This window comes from Chiloscyllium plagiosum, chromosome 5 (genome assembly GCF_004010195.1).
Source record: "Chiloscyllium plagiosum isolate BGI_BamShark_2017 chromosome 5, ASM401019v2, whole genome shotgun sequence".
Classification (NCBI taxonomy): Eukaryota; Metazoa; Chordata; class Chondrichthyes; order Orectolobiformes; family Hemiscylliidae; genus Chiloscyllium; species Chiloscyllium plagiosum.
The window spans coordinates 99,468,619-99,493,643 of NC_057714.1; the positions used below are offsets into that span (position 1 = coordinate 99,468,619).

Sequence of the window (25,025 nt, forward strand, 5' to 3'; positions counted from 1 at the left end):
CTTATTCCTCACATAACCATATTAAACATGAGATTTTACTACTATTCCTGCTTTAACACTGGCTAGTAGAGTTTCTGCAGCCTCAGGAAACCTGGTATCTGGAAGATGAGGAGTGCAGATTGCAAAAGACAAATGCCTTCCCAGTACTGCATGCAAACAAGGAAGCGAAACAAAACTTCAAACTATCCAGCTATCCAGCTCATGCCCTCACAATTGCATAGCCTGCTGCAAATTTTCCAAGTCCAATTCACCTCTCCAGCTACTCTGATGTATCAAAACACCCAGTCCACTATCTTTATAGGAATCCCATCGTCCACTCAAGCCATGCTCTCCCCAACCATGCAATCACAATATTATCCCCAATATTCCATCCATAATCTCCCAAAAGCTGTTTATCTCTCTGCTATAAAAGGGAATGGCTTTTTCCCTCTGCAATACCTGTTCTAAACCTCGCAATTACTCTCCCCCCTTATTGCCTCTCTGCACTATCAAGGCGTAATGCACTTATTGTATTTTGTTTTTTAGCAACATCGTCTATTTGCAACATTAGAATTATATGTTTCCAGTCAGGTTATATTTGAAGAAAAGTTCATCTTCACAATCACTGGCATAAGAGGAATGCGCAGCTTCCAGTTTCTCATCTTGACAAAAACAGCTTTTACTTAGACCACATAATTTTCTTTCCCCAGACCCGTGGCTCATTCCTTTGACTCCAAAGTTTCTGGTACAAACACAAGAATTCAACATCAAATTGTCAGGATAAGGCTCACTGTGTCCTTTACATTCATCTTATCTTATTGAATAACCTTTCTAATTATTAAAGCTATGCTGGACTGTTAACTGTTAACATTTAAAACATTATTAATTAATTGAGTGACCAGCTCAAATAATCATCAAATGATTAATTCCTGGTCTTAAAGCAGAGACTCAGGTACACAAAAAGGTATTTTTATGTTTAACTTTCAGGTTCTTCACAAACGGCAGGGTTTGCATTTATTGTCCATAGTTATTCTCATGCTGCGACTTCTTGAACAGATGTAGTTCTTATGCTCAGAGTCCTCTCATTTAGTGCTAGACAAAGAATCTCTATATTACTGGATCAAAAAGATGAAAAAAAGAAATACGTCCATGTCAATTTGTTTAAGACTCAGGGGGAAACTGGAGATAACAGTTTACCCATACTGTTGTTACTCTTGATGGTAGAAGTTGTAGGGTTGACAGCAGCTACTGAAAGAACCTTGGTAAGGTTCTACGGTGCATCCTCAAGAGAGTACAGTGTGCCATTAGTGGGTGATACAAAGTCCAAGTACAGGGCAGGACCTGATGGTGTTGAGCTTCTACTTTGATCCCACTCACCAGCTCATTTCCCAGGTACTCCTTAATATCTTTCTTCTTCAAGTTACTACCAAATTCCCTTTTTGTAAATAACACAGCACAGCATTTCTCACTTTAAGGTACCATGCTTCAATTATCATCCAAGCAATTACAAATTGCAAACCTGCACTTCAAAACTATACTTATTCCATCTTGCAAGTAAACTAGATTGTAAACTAAAAACATTTTAAAAAAAGTGAAGGTCACACACAGTGTGATACCATGGTCACATGTTTAAGCACTAGTTAGTCTAAATAATGTGTTTCTCCACCAAAATCAAAGCCTTGGTTCATATAAACACTAGAATAAGCTGACAGCTCATTAAAAAGCCATAAACATTATAAACGATTTATAATGTGACTCATGAAATAGCAAACATCAAAAGAATTGGAAGAGGACAAGCTCTCTCAAAAATATGAAAAACTGGTTCAGGACTTAAACAGAGTATTGCTTATTTACAGTGAGGGAATGTTACTATCCAGTTCCAAGAAATTAGATATTAATTTTAATGCAATATAACAATTTTAAAACTTCTAGCAATTCTGAATTAAATTATAGATAATTGAATGAAACAATTAATTGGATTAACTAAATAATAAAATAAATAATGACCAAAATAACTTGAATTTGAGAATAATATTTGGAGTGTCCTTCCAAAAACTTTAGTTCTATTTATTAAAACATTGTTAGAAATATTCAATAAATAGAGAAAAGTGAGACTTGTATAAATATACAGTTGATTCAAGTGCAGAATTGTAAATTTCCTTTCAATTTCATTTTATAGATATTCTGATGCAAACAGAAGTTAATTATTCAAATGTTAATCCAAAATAAAAATGTACGTTCCAGAGTCACAAACTTTTACTGGCCTGTACTATAAATAGATTAATGTATTTTGTTAATTCACCAATCGAAAATAAAAATTACTTAGACTTTTATGTGGAGTAACATGACTTGTGCTTACCCACAGATTAAGCAAACCACCTTCATCCAGTGTTGCAAGTTGAAATGACAGGCCTGAACTTCCTTATGCGAAAAAAAGAAAACTGTTAAATACCAAAACATAAAAATATAATTGCTAACTATCCCAGTAAATTGTAATTATTTTGATTTCAACCACATAAATGTATTACAAAGATAAAATTCAAAACCACATAATTAATCTTTAAGTACAATCACTGATGCCCTGTAGGAAACTTGGCTGCCAATCTGTTCTCAGCGAGTTCCCACAACAGGAAAGTGATAACGATTAGATTTTATTTTTTGAACTGTTGATTGTAAAATAATTATTGACCAGTGAAGTGATTGTACTGAGGTCAGTCAACTTGACTTCATTGAATAGGAGTGTCCCGATTGGGGCTGTTCATTTGGTCTAATCAGAGAGCCTTGGCTGATCAATAAAAAAGGGAGTGTCAGAGGTATTGCCACTCTGATAGCTGTCTCTGAATGAGGCAGTACTAAAGTCATGAGACAGTACTAAGTCAAGGACTGTTCATGTGCAAGTAAAATGTGACTTGATGACTGGACAGCAGCCTCTGTGGAGTAATTTCAACCAGGGCAAGGGAGATAACTTCACTGCCCCTATTGAAACAGTCTGGGATTTTACACATGTACTCAATAGGGTCTTCCTTAACATTTCATCCAAAAGATTACTCCTCCAACAGTTCGGCAGTGGATGGAGATTTGCACCAGGTGGAACCCTCTGTCTCCTGACTTGAGGATAATATGCTGACAACTGAGCCACAACTGTGGTGTTCAGGTCACACTAATGTGGCAAGTTTAGTCTCAGTCAGGTTATAAAATGTATGTGCCAATCAGCAGGCAAGACCAATTCTGATGGGAGCTATGATAAAGTAATAGCAAAATGATTTGGTCGACTACTTTGTGGTTTTCATCTGCAGTTCAAAGCACGTAACTACAGAATCACAGATTGGCAAAATATGAGCAGGAATACATTTGTCTGCTGTATTGGTCATGAACACTGCAGAATATATTTAAATCTTGAATCAATAAGTAGAAAAGCAGTTAATGAAATTTAGGTGAAGTTTTCATTGCTCTCATTATTGTCATAATTTCCAAATTAGTAGTTGTGTTAACACGGTAGACCTCAAATTAAATTGTCAATTTTAGACTTTATGTGATTTTGTTCAGACTGAAATGACAGGCCCTAAACATTTAATAATGGGCGTGACATAAAACAGGGTTAACAAGAAGTCTCATATTTATCTAAGTAAATAATAGCTAAATATAAATATATAAACAATTTTGTTTCTTTTTACAGCACATCATTGATTATAAAGTATACTCAATGTAAACAAAATACACTAAAAGGATTTTGTGGAAGACAAATGATGATCTTTACTAGAAAAACTGATGGAAGACCCACAATGCTGACTGAAAACTGACCTTTCTGCGATGAAAAGAGTGAAAGTCCAACATCATGATTATCAAAGCAAGCAGATGACACCGGATAAACAGCTTTCACTGCACAGGAATGATTGACAGCTGTGAGAACACCATCTGTAATGAAAATTCATTCAGATAAAACCACATATCCTCACTTTTTTTTGGCATTACTAATACTTAGTAAGTACATTTATACTGATTGCAATGTGGATTCAAATTATGAGGTTAAGGAAGGAGGCACACCATAATAGCAAACATGTCAACTATCAACTTTCAAATCCATTCAAATTGAGAATGCACGCATTACATTGAATCTATAGCACACAAGCAGATCACACAGCCCAAGTGGTTAATCTGTGCTAAACACTGTCCAACCCTCTGGACAATGAAATAACAAAAATCAGGAAGAATTTACCTTTGCAGTACCCAAAATATTTTAGAAGAAGATATTCTCAGGACTAATGAAAAAAAGTAATGAAATGAGAACAAATTGTCTCTCGACATTGATGATGAGTTATATTGCTGACATGCTATCAATCTGTGTTTCAATTAAATTCACACAACAATTAAAAACGTCGGTGGTAGCTTACTATCTCAATAATCCAAAACAACAGTGATTATGACATATGGGACCATCTTTAATTCAGTATGGCAGTCACTCCAACTGGTCACTGCTAATCCTTACAACTATAGAGGAGATTCTTCTCAGTTCTTGCTTAGAATCTCTAGATTCTTTTCGGAATTTTTGTGAAATCATGAAGGAAGCAACAGCTAAATGCTTTTTATCGGCAATAGTTCCACTTCAGAGTCAGCCATACAATAATTGTGGTACACTACTTAGGTGAATCTTGCTCAGCAAATAGAGATCATTGAACTCAAACAGTAAAGGCAGTAGCTGTGCAGATTCATTGCTGTGTCAGACAGCAGTGCAGATTTCTTTTTCTATTTGAGTCACTGCCCATGAGTTCTCTGTCCTTTTTAAAGTGCCGCTGTTTTGATCTTTTCTTCCTCAAACATCCAAAACAGTGTAACAGCTTATATAACAGTAATTATTGCTCACGGAATACAGTGAAAACTAACCATTTGGATACAGAACTGGCTCAAAGGTAGGAGGCAGAGGGTGGTGGTGGAGGGTTATTTTTCAGACTGGAGGCATGTGACCAATGGTGTGCCACAAGGGTCAGTGCTGGGTCCACTGTTTTTTGTCATGTACATAAATGATTTGGATGTGAACATGGGAGGTATAGTTAGTAAGTTTGCAGATGACACCAAAATTGGAAGTGTAGTGGACAGCAAAGAAGGTTAACTCAGAGTACAATGGGATCTTGATCAGATGGGCCAATGGGCTGAGAAGTGGCAGATATAATTCAGTTTAAATAAATGTGAAGTGCTGCATTTTGGAAAGGCAAATCAGGGCAGGACTTATACTTTTAGTGGAAAGGTCCTAGAGAGTGTTGCTGAACAAAGAATTCCTGGAGTGCGGGTTCACAGTTCCTTGAAAGTGGAGTCGCAGACAGATAGGATACAGAAGAAAGAGTTTGGTATGTTTTCCTTTATTGGTCAGTGCGTTGAGTATAGGAGTTGGGAGGTCATGTTGCAGCTTTGTTCGGGCATTGGTTAGGCCACTTTAGGGATATTCTGTGCAATTCTAGTCTCCCTCCTCCAGGGAGAATGTTGTGAAACTTGAAAGGGTTCAGAAAAGGTTTACAAGCACGTTGCCAGGGTTGGAGGATTTGAGTTACAGGGAGAGGCTGAATAAGGTGGGGCAGTTTTCCCTGGAGCGTCAGAGGTTGAAGGGTGACCTTATAACATCATGAGGGGCATGAATAGGGTAAATAGGCAAGATTCTTTTCCCTGGGGTGGGGGGAGTCCAGGACTAGAGGGGACAGGTTTAGAGTGAGAGGAGAAAGATTTGAAAGGAACCTGAGGAGCAACATTTTCATGCAGAGAGTGGTGTGTATATGGAATGAGCTACCAGAGGAATTTGTGGAGGCTGGTACAATTGCAACATTTAAAAAGCATCTGGATGGGTACATCAATAGGTTTAGGATTTGTAGGGATATGGGCCAAATGCTGGTAAATGGGACTAGATTAATTTAGAATATCTGGTCGGCATGGATGAATTGGACCAAAGGGTCTGCTTCCGTGCTGTACATCTCTAGGACTCAATGACTCAAAAACATAGCTTCTTTTTTTTATTTACGCATGAGATAGCTGGCCAGTATTATTGCTCTTTCTAGTTGCCATTGAGAAGGTGGCAACAAGCTTCCTTTTTCAATCACTGCAGTCCACATGCCTTAGGTTGACCCACGATGCCTTTATGGAGTGAAATCCACAATTTTGACCTAGCAACAGTAAAGGATAGGCCATATATTTCCAGTCAGAATGGTGAATGACTTGAAAGGGAGCTTGCAGGTGGTGGTGGCCTCTTGTATCTGCTGCCCTTGTCCTTCAAGATACAACTGGTTGTGGGTTTTGAAGTTGCCATCGAAGGATCTTTGGTGAAGTTCTGCAGTACATTTGTAGATAATATACACTGCTGCGACTGAACATCGATGGTGGATGGAGTGGACATTTGTCGTGGTGTCACTCAAGTGGACTGCTTTGTCCTGGATAGTGTCCAGCTTCTCAAGTGTTGTTGGAGCTGCACTTATCCAGGCAAGTGGGAAGTATTCCATCACACACCTGACTTGTGCCCTAGATGCACAGGCACTGTGTTCCAGATGTGATTTGATTGGTCCACTGTTAGGCTTTAAGCAAAACACACTTTATTCTTAGACTACAGTTAAAATACAAACAAAAAAATTTCCAAAACTTTATCTCCACTGAAATACTTAACAAAAGAATATATTGTTTAAATACTATTCACCTACTATTCCAAGAAAGAAGCATCCCATAAACACATCCATGGCAAAAGCAAATTCAGCAAAACATCTATCTCCAGTCCAGTAGAAGGTAACACCAAAATAAACATTACTACAAGGGAAGAACTCGAAGTTAGAGCAGAAAGAGCTATACCTAGTAGTTTCAAACCCCAACTGTAACTGAAAGCAAAATTAAAACAGTCGGTCTGTGTGAACCGGACTCCACCCACCCATGCCTCTTTTGCCTAAATCAGAAAAATTTAGGGAACTCAAAGTGGTTTACCCACTGTTTTTGAAGCAAACATTCTGTCCCAGGGTGATAACACTACTCTGCAAAAGAAATAGCACAGAACAAATCCCTTTAAAGGCACATATCATCACACCATAAATAGGGAGACCAATAACATACTCTTGCTTCACAAACTGACAATTTAAAGTAGATTGTAGATAGGTGTAGTTCCTCTTGGCCCTCTCAAATAGACCAGACAGAATATTGTGCCTGGACTTCAGACTTGCTTTATAATTTTGTCCTTGGAAATCACTCCACAATGACAGTGAAAGCGTGAGTGCACCATAAAAAAAAAAATTGTTTTGCTACCCATCTCCTGTTCTCATTCCCAAAAACAACAGATGGCCAGTAGTGAGAAGGATAGGCAACCCACTGTCAGTAATCCCAAATACTCCTCAAAGAAGAACAAAAAATAATGACCCAAGATTGATTGCTTTTAAATATACTCATAGACATTTTCGTGCATGCAGAAAATACGCAATTAGGTTTTCAACATTTGTGTAAAGATTTGTAGCCCAGGTGCCACTTGGCGTGGTTGTGGGTAACAACCCACCAGGACAAAAGACCCTGTACCCATCATGTGCAAGACAAACAGAATTTACAGGATTCCATGCAAAGACTTCATGAAACACTATATCGAGCAAACAGGTAGACAACTAGACAACTAGAAATCCACTCAACAAATACCAACTGCCACTAAACACCACAACCAGCTGTCCCGAGTAGTCAAACACACAGATGACAAGGATCACAAATTCGACAGGGAGGGAAACACAACAATCATAGGACAAGCCAGACATAGGACAGCCACAGAACTTCTGGAAGCATGGCACTCAGCCATGGATTCGATCAACAAGCACATTGACCTAAACCCAATATATCGGCCACTACAACAAACAACCGGAACTGGCAACCGGAGGTAGCAGAAACGGAACCAAAGAAATTCCCAAAGAGACAGTACAGCAGCACTTAACAGGAGGCTCCAAAGCACTGAAGATGTCACCCAGATAGGGGACGAAATGTCTGCAAATGAACTTCCCAACTCAGCGACCATGCCCACAATCACAGCAATTAGGTTTGTTCGACCTTAGATATCCTTTACAAATCAATATTGGTTCTCTTGCATGCTTTTGCATCTTTGACTTACCAGTTGAGAATGTTGGAGTTCTGAGAATCCACTCTTGGCCCCCAATCTGAAGAGCGTAGTGCATAGTGGAATGTTCACGAAGATCCCAAGCTATGACTGAACCATCTACCGTTCCAGCAAACACAGATACCACATTACTTGGGCCAAAGCAACAGCATTGTACCTGCAGTAGAAGTCACACTACATCAGCATTTACTTCAATATTAAGCTTTTAATATGACTGGATAGGTAACTAGCTTGAAATCTGAAAAACAGAGTGAACAACCTTAATTGGGGGCAATAACTAACAGAACTCAATAGCAATTTATTGAGTCTGCTGCCCCTCTCAATACAGAACAACTTAGTAGCATAGATGTTTGCAATGTTCGAACATGTACTGACCATATCAAGTTACTTGTGCATATGAACAAGATAGAGAGAAGCATGTCACAAGTACCTTAAACCTGTGAACATAACTGCGTAAAATATAAGCACAGAAATAAGCCACATAGACCTGTGATGACGTTCAATATTGTTTACTTTCTATTCCAACTTCACTTTTCTGACATTTCTCCACATTCCATGATTGCATTAGTATCCTAAAAATCTGCATATATTCAGAACTGAGATCAATAATGTCTAATCACTCACAAACGTCTGGGATAGCAGATTCCAAACAGTTACAATGTTGAGTGATGCCATTAGACATCAATGGAGCCCGAAAGGAAATGCCTCTTCTTCAAAAACCATGCCTCCTAATTCAACCAGCAATTCATGATAACCACCACTGATTGGCCAAAACCTTAATTGGACACAAGTCATATAAATAAACTGGCTAAATGAGCAAGGCAAAGGCTGCATATGGAAAATAACTTCACTTCCATTTCTCTAAGGTCTTTCCACCATCTGATTGTCAAAACTTAGGAGCTCAGAACAATAAAAGGCAACTTGAATGAAACATTTACCCGAGTAATATTAATAGGTCGCATGGGGAAAGGATCTTTCCTCTTTTGTGAGAATCTAGAATTAAGGATCATTGTTAAATAATTAGGTGGAGAGAATGAGAATTTTTCTCACAGTCATGAATTTTGGAACTCAGCCTCCATTGTCTCGAGAAACAGTCTTTTTGATATTTTTTAAAGGTATGTAGATTCTTGAGAAATGGGGAGGGAGTGTTGAAAGGTTATAGAGGGTAGGCAGACAAGTAAATCAGACAAGTCAAGATGTTATTGAACGTGGAGCAGGGTTAAAGATCTTTATACTTGTTTTAAACTTGTATGTTTACATGTTTCTAATGCATCAATTCCTATTTGCCTCGACAAATGCATCTCCAACAGCACTCAAAACCTCTTCTGGAATATTGTGCCCAGTTCTGGTCGCCCAATTATATGAAGGATATTACCAAGCTGGATGGGGTTCAGAAGAGATTTCTGAATGTTGCCAGGTGTGGAAAGTTTGAGTTATAAAGAAAGGCTGGATAGAAAGGGATTTTTTTCACTCGAAAGTTGAAAGATGACCTGATAGAAGTTTATAAAATAATGAGAGGTATAGATAGAGTTGATAGTAGTTGGTTTTTCCCTAAGAAAATGGAATTTAAAGACTTGGGGACACCTTTTTAAGGTGAGACAAGAGAGATTTAAAAAAGACATAAGAGGCAAACTTTTTACACAGAGGGTGGTTTGAGTGTAGAATGAACTTCCTGAGGAAGAGGTGAATGCGGAAACAATTACAACATTTAAAAGACATTTGAATGGATACCTAAACAGAAAAGGTACAGAGGGATATGGGCCAGGAACAGGCAGGTGGTACTAGTTTAGTTCGGAATTATGTTTGGCGTGGACTGGTTGGACCAAAGGGTCTGTTTCTATGCTGTATGACACTATGACTCTATGATGGTTATGGCATCCTATTCAATATGTTAAGGATTCAATTCCTCCACCGCCATTGTGCCACTACTGAAGACTCTATCATCTGCAAGTTGCAGCGCAGCAACTTGCTTCAATTACACCTTCTAAACCTGCGAGCTCTCCTACTCAGCATAAACAAAGCAGCAGGGTAAGGGAACACCACTACCTGTAAACTTCCCTTCAGTTACACATCATCCTGTGCTTTCATTGTTGCCAGTCAAAATTCTGGAATTTCCTCCCTAACAGAATGGTGGACATTCCAAAAATACACAATATTCAACAGTTCAAGAAGATAGCATACCAATACCTTCTGAAGGACAAATAAATGCTAATCTTTCCAGCTAAACCCACTTGCGATGAACAAACAAGATAATTTTGGACACTAAAAGCAAAAGCAGGGGTAAGAGCTTTACAAGCTCTTAGTGACGCTACAAGAGTTATTGAACAAGGAAGCAATGAAGGGAGGCAATAGCATAGTGCTACTATCACTGGGCTGGTAATCTAGAAACACAGGCAATGTTCTGGGGACTCGCATTTGAATCCCACCACAGCAGATGGTGAAACGAAATCAATAGAATCTGCAATTAAAATTCTAATTATGACTGTGAAAACATTTTTGATTATCCAATTAGTTTAATAATGACCTTTAAGAATACAGCACTATTATTAATATTCAATGGTACATCTGACCATGATGGTATCGATAGGAGTGACCAAGACACAGCCCTTGTGGAGACGAAGTCCCATATTCACATTAAGAATACCTTCCATCATAAGTGTGGCACTATGATTGTGCTAAATAATAAAAACCTTTTAACAGATCCAGCAACTCAAGCTTGGCATTTAGGAGGTAGGATGGATAGTCAGCATGGTAGAACTATTTCCAAACAATATGAAAACTCAACCTGATGTGTCACTCAATCTATCATTATCATCAAACCAGGGGATCAGTCCTGGGTCAATGAAGAGTAAAGGAGGCTATTCCAGGAACAACAATAACCATGATTACATAATTTAAAAGGTCCCACAGGAAATTTGGGCAATAATCTTCACCACCAATGCAAATTTATAAAACCTACTCTTGTTAAATTAGAAGTAGCTATATGTCACAGAGCCCAGCTCTTTAGAATTGTCCAATCTCATTTCATATATGTTCCTTAGAAATAGCATTTTGTATTTATTTTCTTGCTAGAAATCGCTGGAATTGAACTGGTAGGTACATCCCAAGGACGTTACATGATTGTAGCTTGCTGCTTAGGCTTTTATAGAGATCTATTTTGCTTTTATGAACAGTCTCTGCCCTTAAAAGTAAAATATTGTAAGATTCCATCACTGCACTCAGGTTTATACCCATTGTGATTTACATAGGCACAGACACTAGAACACCACTACTCCATTACTTACTGGTTCCTGTGTGTAAATGATATCAAGAGGATACACTTTTTCCATCAAGGTTTATCAAATGCATGGTGGCACAGTAGTTAGCACTGCTGCCTTCCAGTGCCAGGGACCCAGGTTCAATTACAGCCTTGAGCGCCTGCCTGTGTGGAGTTTGCATGCTCTCCCTATGTCTGCATGGGTTTCTTCCCACAGTCCAAAGATGTGCAGACTGGGTGGATTGGCATGTTAAATTGTCACATAGTGTCCTGGGATGTGCAGGCTAGGAGAATTAACCACAGTAAATGTGGGGTTAAGGGGATAGGATGGGATGCTCTTCGGAGGTTAGTGCAGACTCAATGGGATAACTGGTCTTTATCTGCACTGTAAGGATTCTACAAATTATTGATAATTGCATCCATTATATTATCTGAATAAACAAGACTTGTTTAAAACTTTCCACAGACCTCAGACTCACAGACAAGAATTTTCTGAGGTGCTGATGGTTCCCAGATATTCCAAACGCAAATCATGTAATTGCTAGCAAGTTGGACAACCCCAGGCTCTTTAGGAAGACTGTGGACTGAAAGCAGAGTTTGCCTCTGGACTTGTGAAAAATGTAGACATAATATCTCACGACCTACAAAAGAAAACACAAAAAACACATTTGCCATTTGGAGTACCACTGAAGTACAAACATAAACCTAGCTTTTGGTGATTATTTGTAGAATTCTGAGTAAGTAAATTGCATAGTAATGTATTTATCAACATAACTTAAGACAATATATGTACTACAATACGTCATTAAAATAAAAGTTGATGACATAGCTCCACCAAGTGGTAAGGTTTGAGTTGGCAAATCCTCAGCTTACCAGTGCAAACTCTGGGAAGATAGTGTTGCTGGACAAGCTGATTAAAATGATGTACAAAATGTTTAGCAGATGACTGAAATGAAAAATGCTATCAGTCACATGGAAATTTCAATTAGAGCCAGTCTGGCTGACACTAGGTTTGAGCCAAGAAATAAATACATTTCAAAGCGATAACTTTGTCCTGCAAGCCTGAATCACAACAGAACTACTGTATATAGAACCTATAAAGTAAGGTACTTCACAGGCACTTTATAAAACAAAAAGATCCACAACCACAAAGGGGATATTAAGTAAGATGACCAAAATTTTGGTTAAAAAGGTATCTGTTAAGGAGTGTCTGAAAAGGAGAAAAGATAGGTCAAGAGGTAGAAGGAGGGAATTCCAAAGCTTGGGTTTTCAACAGAAGGCATAGACACCAATTAAAAATTACTTGCTTTGCAATTTCATTAAACAAATGATGTATGTGGAAAAAAGAATACAAATTTCAAATAAATGTTTACTTTCTTCTCTTAAACATGCTCAGACTGTTTATTACCATGTAAAAATGGCAAGTTGACATTCAGTTGAGCACATCCATCACTGACAGACAAACTGGCTGCTTTTGACGGTACATTCTGACTGGCGTGGTCTTCTGCCTCATCTTCTTCAAGTAACACGGAGATTACCTGTCAGTATATTACAGTGATACTGTTAGCAAACCAGGAAGATAACACACAATACTACCATGCACTTTTTGACATTGAAAACAATCAGCATTGAATAACTGCATTAGGTATTATCAAAATGCATTTGTTTAAAGCTTAAGAAGGACAATATTGCTATTCTGTTCAACACTTTAAATTAAACCTATCAATGCAAGGCATTTTAATTTAAATGATCAGATAAAATTAAATTAGATGTGAGAATCTTGCCAGAAATATTGTAAGATAACATGTTAGGTCATAATGCTACACATGTTGAATACAACACCTGACAAGCAGATTTCAGGAAGTTGGTCAGTCTCTGAGAGTCAACATTTTTGGCCATTGAATCCAAGGACAAGGCATCATTAACATTAGCACCTGTTCAAGGAAGGAACATTAAACATTAAAACCATTAGCTTAACATTCATACAATTTCAATCCTTGTGTTTGTTCACAAAAATTAATACAATCAAGACTGATCAAAACAAATGATTGAAGAAAATAAGTCATACATCCACCATACATCCAATAGAAGTCCTTTGGAGGAAAGCATAGAGGCACACAATTAAAAATAAATAGATGCACATTTTTTCCTATTAAATAACGTTAACAAAATAGGAAGAAATTACATTTAGGGCCTTTTACAAGCTAGGGGCAGCCCAAAGCATTTTACAGCCAGTAAGTACTTAAAATGCAGTCATTTGGAAAATACAGTAGAGACTTGCACATAGAAAGGAGAGGCAATGGCCTCGTGGTATTATCGCTCAACTATTAATCTAGAAAACTAGAATACTGTTCTGGGGACCTGGATTCGAATTCCACCACAACATATGGTGTTGAATATGAATTCAATTTTAAAAATCTGGAATTAAAATTCAACTGATGACCATAAAATCACTGTCAACTGTTGGAACAACCCATCTGGTTCACTAATGTCTTTCAGAGAAGAAATCTTCCATCCTTACCTGATCTGGCCTACATGTGACTCCAGACCACAGCAATGTGGTTGACCCTCAACTGCCCTCTGAAACGGCCTAGCAAACTATTCAGTTGTATCAATCGTTAGAAAGTCACAACAAAGAAATTAAACTTGATGGACCACCTGACATCGACCTTGGAACCGGAAAAGACAACAGCAAAAATACAAACAGCACTATCAACCTTACCAACAACTGGGGTCTCATGCCGAAATCAGAAGAGCTGTCTCACAGACTAGTCAAGCAACAACCTGACACAGTCATTCTTACGGAATCATAGCTTACAGATATAAATCCAGACACCACCATTACCATCCTTGGATATGTCCTGTCCCACTGGCAGGTCAGACCCAGCAGAGGTGGTGGCACAGTAGTATACAAGGGGGTGGAGTTGCCCTGGGAGTCCTTGACATCAACTCCAAATCCCATGAAGTCCCATGGCTTCAGGTTAAACATAGGCAAGGAAACCTCGTACTGGTTACCACACACTGTCCTCTTTTGGCTGATGAATCAGTACTCCTCCATGTTGAACAACACCTGGACGAAGCACTGAGGGTGGCAAGGGCACAAAATATACTCGAGGTGGGGGATTTCAATGTCCACCACTAAGAATGGCTCGGCAGTAGCATTATTGATTGAGCTGGTCGGGACCTAAAAGATATAACTGCTAGACTGAGTCTGTGGCAGGTGGTGAAGGAACCAACAAGAGGAAAAAATATACTCGACTTCATCCTTACTAATCTGCCAGCTGCAGAAGCATCTATCCATGATAGCATAAGTAAAAGTGGCCACTATACTGTCCTTGTGGAAATTAAGTTCCGCCTTCACATTGAGAATAACCATAATCATACTGTGTGGCACTATCATTGTGCTAAATGGGAAAGACTTCTAGCAGCTCAAGACTGGGCATCCATGAGGTGCTTTGGGCCATTAACAGCAGCAGAACTGCACTCCAGCACAATCTGCAACATCATAGCCTGGTATAGCCCCCACTCAACCATTACCATCAAGTCAGGGGATCAACGCTGGTTCAATGAAGAGTGCAGGAGGACATGCTAGGAGCAGCATCAGGCATTCCTAAAAATGAGGTATCAGCCTGTTGAAGCAACCAAACAGGACTATTTGAGTGCCAAATGACATAAACAGCAAATGATAGACAGAGTTAAGCGATCCCACAACCAATGGCTCAGATATAAGCTCTGTAGACTTCCACTTTCAATCGTGAATGGTAGTGGATAATTAAACAACTCACTGGAAGAGGAGGCTACACAAACAGCCCCATCCTCAATGATGGAGGAGTCCAGTACATCAGTGCAAACGATAAGTCTGATACATTCGCAACAATCTTCAGTTGGAAGTGTCGAGGGGATGATCCATCTTGGGCTACTCCAGTAGTCCATAGCATCTCGGACACCAGTCTCCAGCCAATTTGACTAACTCCACGTGATATCAAGAAATGCTGGAAACACTTGATACTGCAATGGCAATGGCCCTGATAACATTCTGGTACTAAAGATGTGTACTCCATAACGTGCCGCTCCCCTAGTCAAACTCTTCCAGTACAGTTAGAACACTGGCATCTACCCAACAATGTGGAAAATTGCCCAGACGTGTCCTGTACACAAAAAGCAGGACAAATCTAACCCAGCCAATTACCATCTAGTCTACTCTCCGCATTCAGTAAAATGATGGAAGGGATCATCAACAGTGCTATCAAGCAGCACCTGCTCAGCAACAACCTGCTCAGCGACACCCAGTTTGGGTTTCGCCAGGGTCACGCAGCTCTTGATCACATTACAGTCTTAGCTCAAACATGGACAAAAGCGCTGAATTCCAGAGGTGAGGGGAGAGTGACAGCCCTTGACAACAAGGCTGATTTGACAGAGTATGGCATTAAGAAGCCCTGGCAAAACTGGATTCAATGAGTATCGGGGGCAAACACTCTACTGGTTAGAGTCATGCCTGGCACAAAGGAAGGTGGTTGTGCTTGTGAAGGTCAGTCATCTCAGTTCTAGGGCATCTCTGCAGGAGTCCCTCAGTATAGTGTCTTAGGCCCAACAATTTTCAGCTGTTTCATCAATGTCCTTCCTTCTGTCACAAAGTCAGAAGTTGGCATTTTCACCAATGATTGCACAGCGTTCAGCACCATTCATGACTCACCAGATACTGAAGCAGTCTATGCTCAAATGCAACAAGATCTGGTCAATATCCAGGCTTGAGTCAGCAAGTGACAAGTAACATTCAGGCCACACAAATGCCAAGCTATGACCATCACCAAGAAGAGATACTCTAACCACCGCCCTTGACATTCAACAGTATTACCATCACTGAATCCTTCGATGTCAACATCCTTGCAGTTACCATTGACCAGAAACTCAACTGGACTCGCCACATAAATACAGCAGCTACAAGAGCAGGTCAGACACTAGGGATACGGCGATGAGTAACACACCTCCTGACACCTCAAAGTCTATCCAACATCTGCTAGGCACAAGTCAAGAGTGTGATGGAACACTCCCCACTTGTCTGGATGAGTGCAGCTCCAACAACACTCAGAAGCTTGCCACCATCCAGAACAAAGCAACCCACTTGATTGGCACATCTGCAAACATTCAATTCCTCCACCAACAGCGCTCAGGAGCAGCAGTGTCTACGACCTACAAGATGCACTGCAGAACCTTCCAAACCATGACCACTTCCACCTAGGGAGGACAATGGCAGTAGGTACTTGGGAACACCACCACCTGCAAGTTCCCCTCCAAGCCCCTCACCACCCTGACTTGGAAACATACTGCTGTTCCTTCACAGACATCCGGTCAAAATCCTGGAAATCCCTCCCTACCAGCATTGTGGGTCAATCCAGAGATTCAAGAAGGAAGCTCATCACCATCTTCTCAAGAGCAAATAGGGTTGGGCTATCAATGTTGGCCAGCCAGCAACACCCAAGTCCCACAAATGAATATAAAAAGTCTAAGTTATAGACCAGGCCAGACCCCCTCAAAATATTTCAAGAAAGTAGCCCAGATCCTAACTTTGTGAGTTATTTTAAGTCGGTGTAATGTGGATATTCCAGGAGTGATGCAGCTGGCTCAGCCACTTAGTTTTAAACAAAACAAAATTTATTTGCAAGATTACCAAATGAAAGATGAACAATAAAGAGAATATAGAATAACTTAATCTATCCGAAAACCCAACAGATTGTCCCAACTTAATGATGCTGTTCCAAATTCCTGCAACAATCCCCATAAACGCCCCATGGCAGAAAAGGTAAAATCCAACATCTTTGTCATACAGGAGAGGGTCAGAGAATGAGATGGCAGAGAGATTCAGCATGGAACACCTTCTTCCTTGTAGCTGTTTCTTTGACGAGCAGCCTCAAAACTGACTGATTACTTTCTCTGAACAACGAGACTGCTAAAACAAAACAAAACTAGAGATAAGCTGATCTGGGAGAACTGGCCACCTTCCTTTCATTGCACAAGTGTTGTTTTTTTTTAATTTAAAAGCTTCCTGAAGTAGATCAGCCCAGACATTTCCAAACCTGTATTTTTATGACCTCCTAAAAAATAACCAAGGCCAACATAACCCAGTTAAAGGAGCAGCATCATCACACTACAAACAGCAATGTCCAAATGTCTGCTTCTCTGTTCTTCAAAATTATGCCATGGAAGCTTTCTTCATGCACCAGAGAGAGCACTAATTTTAAAATATCCCCCACAAAATGGCACATGCTAAAAAAAGCCCACCTCATTAAGAAATGCAAAGACATGTCAGTCTATCGTTATCCCTTAAGGCCTGAATCTTCACTCCCAAGTCAGTATTGGAGAATTGGAACATTACATGACTCAGGAAAAAAAAACTACAGAAGTTGGAATTTTCATTCCAGATGGGGTCAGGCTTCAGAGATGCCACGGAAAGAATTCAGATACTGCAAAGTATGAAGGCCTACTGGCAAAAGACTAGCCTATGCTATGAGTCTCGATTCTAACTGCAAAGAAAATAAAACAAAAACACTCCAGCTCTCACCTTTCACATCCCTCACTGCCTCATATACTCCATATGCCCAACCATGCCAATTAATGGTCTCCACCCACCTCTCATGACCTTGCCAACCAAGCTCACAGTCTCACGTACGTGCTAACTTGTCCCCCTCCATCCACTCCAATGGCTCAAATATCTTCCATGCAAACCTTAATCCCTCAACTCAATAGCTACACTCTCTTATAGCTACCTGCCAATCCATGATCCACACCCATAACAATTTTCTGGATATAGATTTGCTTGCTGAGCTGGAAGGTTAGTCTTAAGATGTTTCGTCACCATTCTAGATAACACCTTTAGTGAACCTCCGAATGAAGCACTGGTGGTGTAGCCCACTTTCTATTTATGCATTTAGGTTGGTGATGTCATTTCCTGGGGTGGCATAATTTCCCAATATTGAACTACAGAAGCAATCAACCCAACATCCACAAACAAAGCTGCATTAGAACATTATTTCAATGAGCCACCATTGATGATTACTATAATGTCAATGCTCATCTCATCTCACTGCACCTGTGGAATTCTTTTGCCCATGTGTGAACCAAGACTGTAATGAGGTCGGGGGGGGGGGGGTGAGCAGCCCTGGCGGAACCCAAACTGGTTACTAAGCAGGTTATTGTGAACAGCTGCTGCTTGATAGCACTGTTGATGACACCTTCCATCATTTTACTCATGATCGAGAGTAGACAGGGAGGTCAGGATTTGGCCAGGTTTGATTCGGCCTGCTTTTTGCGTACAGGACATGCCTGGGCAATTTTACACATTGCTGAATAGATGTCAGTTTTGTAACTACTGGAAGAGCTTGGAGCACAAGTCTTCAGTATTACTCTGGTTTGCTGTCAGGGCATTGAATTTGCAATATCCAGTGCAACTGTTTCTTGATATCAAGTGGAGAGAATCTAATTGCTGTGATTGCAGAGAGTGCTTTGGCCTTATCTTTTGCACTGATTTTTAGGTTTTTCCATAATTGAGGAAAGTGATATCTTCAGAGCCTCCTCCTCCAGACAGCTGTTTAATTGTCCACCTCCATTTACAACTGCATGTGGCAGGACTTTCGAGTCAGTCTATCACTTTCTGCTTATGCTATCTGGCATGTACGTTGCCCTGTTTGGTAGCTGTCCTTGGTTAACCTCATTTTTAGGTATGCCTGGTGCTGTTCCTGGCATGCTTTCTGCACTTTCCATTGAAGCAAGGTTGATCTCCTGGCTTGATGGTAATGGATGAGTGGAGGATATGCCTGGCCATGAGTTTGTAGGTTGTGTTGGGAGTACAATTCTGCTGGTGATGGCCAACAATGCCTCATGGATGCCCAAACTTGAGTTGCTAAATGTGTTCAAAGTTTGTTCAATTTAGCATGCTGATAGTGTCACACAACACAATGGAATGCATTCTCAATGTGAAGGTGGCACTTCAAACAAACAAAATCACATCCCACATTTCTCACTCTTGGCTGGAGGTTCTACTGCAGGATCTGAGTGACTGAAGTGAAGAGATTTTCTCCTGAGCACAGGAAGAAGGCAGCACCCTCTCCAGACAAGCAGACAGATATGGCACAGGTTAAGAATGTCAGCAGCATAAATGCGTTTTCTCAGAACCAGAGAGCACTCTTCAAAACAAACCTTGCAGCTACACTCGTTCCTCTTTCTTCAGGTACCTCACCTTCTGATATGAACAACCAATATTCACACCCACCCTCATACCATTGTCCACTCATCTCTAATCAGAATCACGTAATTGTTATGGTACAGGAGGCCATTCAGTCTGTCATGTCTGTATCAGCTTGGAGTCATTTTCCACAAATGCAGTCTTTCCCTTATCTCCTGTGGGAAAAGAATTGCCACCCTATCTACCTATAGCATGCCCACACAGAACATAGGAAATCAAACCTGTCCAAACCATACCAGAAACACCCAAAATGCCTCAGCATTGGCCAAACAGGCTGACAGGAGAATCCAGACGTGACCACAGTCACAGACACTAACAATAAGCTTCCTGGGCCTAGTCTACACAACTGTCCCAAAGCCCCGAGGGCAGTTTCATAACCCAGCAATACCAAAGCCACACAAAGGACAGATCAGACAGAGAGGCACCAGAAAATCTCGCTCATAGGACAGGAACAATGGAAACCCCTTACTGTTTCAAAAGAGACATTCTCACCGACCTGCGAAGAAAGCTGGAATCTCTTGATCCCATCAAGAACTCATTGATTCTGCCAGGATGTTACATTATATCGACAATCAGGACATTCTTCCAATAACTGTTTTTCAGTTATCACCATTACTTAATTTTCAAACACATTGTATTTTTCCCCATGTTAACTCATTGTACAAGATTCCTATAAAACCTGGCTTGATTCTCAGCTAGAGGAAGAGAACTCTTGATCTACCTGTACAGACTGTCAGTTCTGTGTCAGCCTCGTCAACTTCTCTTCCAGCAATATCGCTGGAAATAAACAGCTTATCAATTTCACCCAATCTGGTTTGTGTGGTCTCTGCTTTATTGGGCTAATTTCTCCGACATCTCCACTCTAGCAACTTCTAATACTTTTGGCTTGACCTTTCCAGATCTTTGTGGAGAGGCAAAGATTAGGGACAGGGGCCAGGTGGCCATAAAGTGAAAGCCATTTGCAATGATGGGCATTAGGCCATCAACAACTTTTCTTTTTATTTGTTCAAGGGACATAGACCTCACCCATCCCTAACTACCCTCTTGAAGACAGCGATGAGCCACCCTCTTAGACCATAACAATCTGTGTGATATAGGCATGTAAGTACATTTCTAAAGCTGTTAGGTGGAGTATTCAAGGGTTTTGGCCCAACAATGAAGCAGGAACAATGATATATACCCAATTCAGGATGGTCTATGCCTTGGAGAAAAGTATAGATAAGAGTGTTTCGGTATGTAACCTTGTCCTTCCAAACAGGCTAAATTGTAAGTAATAAACTTTTATGAAAGAAACAACACGTTTCCATTCTTTTATCGCCATCAGTCTCTTTAAAGTGAACTTTTGTGAACAAAGCAAGACAGAAAAATTTAAAAGATTTCAAGACCAAGTCAGGTACCACCAAATTAGCAAACCATCATCAGGCAGTTTGTGGACTTAGAGTCAAATGGGCAATTTAAAGTTACTTTGTGAAGTAAGATATTTGTTTTCTCAAAGCTCACAAAAGGTGCTTACCCCCACAGAGCAAGTTACCCTCTCCTGGATGCTGTGTCCACTTTTCAACAGTTTCAATTTCATCTGTTTGAATGTCTCGGTCCACATTGTCTTCATTGCACTGAACAAAAGCCTAAGAACAATAAAACCAAGTTAAAAACTAAATACTTAAACCAACATGCTTCCGGAGAAGGTCAAACTTCAGCCAGCATAACTATTGGATAACAACATGTTTGGAAGATTTGACACATTCTCTGGATAAATAGTTCAATTCAGGAGGAAAAATTAGTTCAAAGTGAGGCATACATTCCAAGCAACTGTTGAAATTACATTGAACGTTAACTCTCTTAAAATAAATCAAAAATAATATCTATATAAAAACAGTATGTGGGAACTTTTGATAACACAATAAACTGTAAACTATGGCTAGCACAGTATAATACCTTGTTCCTTCCATTTTCTACAAAAACAATTTAATATATTCATCCTAGAACACTGAAATACTTCCCGACATGTTCACCCAACTCTTTCAAAGTTTAAGACATTATCACAATAATCTGTATGTTAAAGTGTTCAAATAATTCTGTCAATTAACATTGACCAACAAATCTGCATGTTTCCTCCAAATATCAGAGCATCATTGAATACATGTTGAATTACAAAGAAATTGTTGCGCAAAAATATGCTATTTGGGTTCATTAGGCAATCTTGATGTCTAATTCACACACAAACACTGGGTTAAGTTCTTGGCCATATCCATGCACGTGCTAAGTACATGCCTACTTACATGCATAAGATTAAATTAGATTACTTACAGTATGGAAACAGGCCCTTCGGCCCAACAAGTCCATACCGCCCCGCCGAAGCGCAACCCACCCATACCCCTACATTTACCCATTATCTGACACTACGGGCAATTTAGCATGGCCAATTCACCTGACCTGCACATCTTTGGACTGTGGGAGGAAACCGGAGCACCTGGGACCCAAATGTCCCAGCCATTTTTCACATTGTTCTTATTATAATTTTATTTCAGTGGTACCAAGAGTTTTCTTGTGAATGTGAATTTGTGAATCTTTAATCTAAATTTTCGATTTCAACTTTTTAAAAACAATTCAACCGAGTCAGTTCATTCATGAAGAGCATCTTTTATTGCAAACAAGCATACGAGGATTGGTGATAGACCTGCTTCAACAGTTCTAGTTTCAAATATTCACCTGGAGCTAGTTAACTTGTGAATCAATCTGAAGTAACCAAAAACAAAATGCTATCTGGATGAGAGTCATTCTAGAGTCAGCAATAAGAATGGAGACTGTTGATCTTGGTTTTTTCACGATGTTTGTTGAAAAAGGAATATTGACCAGGACACAAGGAAAGCCAACTGCACTTCCTCCAATAGTCACGGACCTACCTCTTAATCCAACAATAGCATCTCCAACAATTCAGCATATTTTTAATATAAATATTCCAAAACTCTTTTGTTTATGTTTGACTGCAATAGCAGTTTCAGAATTAAGGAAACTTGGGCGGCACGGTGGCTCAGTGGTTAGCACTGCTCCAGGGTCCTAGGTTCAATTCCAGCCTCAGGCAACTGTCTGTGTGGGGTTTGCACTTTCTCCCCTTGTCTGTGTGGATTTCCTCCAGGTGCTCTGGTTTCCTCCCACAATCCAAAGATGTGCAGGTCAGGTGAATTGGCCATACTAAATTGCCCGTAGTGTTAGGTGCATTAATCAGAGGGGAAAATAGGTCTGGGCGGGTTACTCTTCGGAGGGTCGGTGTGAACTGGTTGGGCCGAAGGGCCTGTTTCCACGCTGTAGGGAATCTAATCTTAGAGAGTAGGGAGAGGTCCCAAGGTGTGTCATGCCCATGCTGGCTTTTGGAAAAAGTTGTCAAGCCAGTCTCAGATTCTTGCCTTTTGTATTGTATGTTGCTGATCCGCAAATTCTTATCTAATTCCCTTTCAAAAGTATTTATGTACCAGCTTTTCAGTTGGAACATTCCAAATCCTGAAAACCTCCTTCCAGATCTTTGACCAAAGATTTTGAATCTTGCCTCTATGTATCGTCACCTTCAAAGTTCTATTGTGTACTTTGTACCAAGATCAGATAAGATCTACGACTCTGGAAATTTATACAACACACCATCATTAATTCACCAACAATGTATGATACCTGTTCAAAAACTCCAGCGAAGTACTTCGACATACCATGTTGTGAACAAATCCACGCTGGGTTTCCTTGATGAACAACATGGTCTCTCTGTTTTTACATTTATTTTTCTATTTATTTAAAAAAAAACATTTTCTTGTAAATCACCTTTCCCTGCAACCTCACTCACTCGTTTCTCCCATGTCACATCCACCAATGTATATTACACACACTATAAGCAACAAGAACTCTAGAATCATACTGGCTAAAATCCACGAGGATTAAAAAGTAACAAAAATACTTAATTGCTGAAATCATGTTTAACTTCATATTTCACAAAACTAAAAGGCCATGCTGAGCTGAAAGGTTCATTTCCAGATGTTTTGTCACCCTATTAGGTAACATGTTCAATGGGCCGCCGGACGAAGCCCTGCTGACAATTCCTGCTCTCTATTTATATGTTTGGGTTGGTGGTGTCATTTCCTGTTCTTTTTCTCAGGGGGTGGTAGATGGGGTCTAACTCGATGTGCTTGTTGATAGAGTTCCGGTTGGAATGCCACGTTTCTGGGAATTCTTGTTTGTCTCACTGTTTAGCTTACCCGAGGATTCATGTGTTGTCCCAGTCAAAGTGGTGTCCTTTCTTACTTGTATGTAAGGATACTAGTGAGAGAGGGTCATGTCATTTTGTAGCTAGTTGATATTCATGTGTCCTGGTGGCCAGTTTTCTGCCTGTTTGTCCAATATAGTGTATGTTACAGTTCTTGCATGGTATTTTGTAAATGACATTAGTTTTGCTTGTTGTCTGTATAGGGTCTTTCAAGTTCATTAGCTGCTGTTTTAATGTGCTGGTGGATTTGTTGGGTACCATGATGCCAAGGGGTCTGAGTAGTCTGGCAGTCATTTCCGAGATGTCCTTGATGCAGGGGAGAGTGGCTCGGGTTTCTGGATGTGTTTTGTCTGCTTGTTTGGGTTTGATGCTCAGAAATCGGCGGACTGTATTCATTGGGTTTCCATTCTTTTTGAATAAACTGTACAGGTAATTTTCCTTTGCTCTGCGTAGTTCCTCTGTGCTGCAGTGTGTGGTGGCTCGTTGAAATAATGTTCTGATGCAGCTTTGTTTGTGGATGTTGGGATGATTACTGCTGTAGTTCAATATTTGGTCCGTATGTGTTGTTTTCATGCAGACGCTGGTTTGAAGATCCCCATTCGCTGTTCCCTCTACTGTGACATCTAGGAATGGCAGTTTGTTGGTGTTTTCCTCTTCTTTAGTGAATTTTATGCCAGTAAGGGTATTATTGATGGTCTTGAAGATTTCCAGAAATTATCAGCAGTGCTTCGCCTGGACGCTCACTGAAGATGTTACCTAGTAGGTAACGTCTGGAAATGAACCTCCCAACTCAGCGATAACCTCAACTCAAGCTACAAATCTTCTCAAAACTTACTAAAAGGCTATGAATGATTTAAACTTATTGCTCAAAGTTGTCCATCAAGCTTCATGTTTGAATACCTGTTCAATTCAACAAATTTTAGAATTAAAAAAATTAAGACAATTTTATTTAAATGTATTCTAACGACCATAAATAAATGTGGAATATTCCTAACATACCTGTTTGGTGTTTGTGCGTCCAAAATTCTTGATATAGACATCGTACTCATTCAATGGAGGCAGATCAAGCATGGAAAAGCTAACTGAGAAATCCAAGTCAATCAGTCGGAGCAACTCCGCACTGCGCTTTCTGCACAAAATGCAAAATTAGGGCTTTTAACATATCCACCAATGTGAAGAAGGCAGGCTTATTTCAACG

At 39.9% G+C, this 25,025-nt stretch overlaps 1 protein-coding gene across 6 annotated transcripts in view; it reads right to left on the reverse strand.

Annotated features, from left to right (window-relative positions):
* The window catches only part of dync2i1 (dynein 2 intermediate chain 1), a 103,938-nt gene that overhangs the window by 25,482 nt on the left and 53,431 nt on the right, over positions 1 to 25,025 (reverse strand). For all 6 annotated transcript variants that reach the window (XM_043690688.1, XM_043690687.1, XM_043690683.1 and 3 more), the window contains 8 exons: positions 24,827 to 24,956; positions 21,095 to 21,206; positions 13,185 to 13,276; positions 12,751 to 12,880; positions 11,811 to 11,983; positions 8,081 to 8,243; positions 3,781 to 3,894; positions 2,339 to 2,400 (listed from right to left, as the gene is read on the reverse strand). In XM_043690688.1, the coding sequence (XP_043546623.1) occupies positions 2,339 to 2,400; positions 3,781 to 3,894; positions 8,081 to 8,243; positions 11,811 to 11,983; positions 12,751 to 12,880; positions 13,185 to 13,276; positions 21,095 to 21,206; positions 24,827 to 24,956 (976 nt within the window). The remainder of the gene's footprint in view (positions 1 to 2,338; positions 2,401 to 3,780; positions 3,895 to 8,080; positions 8,244 to 11,810; positions 11,984 to 12,750; positions 12,881 to 13,184; positions 13,277 to 21,094; positions 21,207 to 24,826; positions 24,957 to 25,025) is intronic.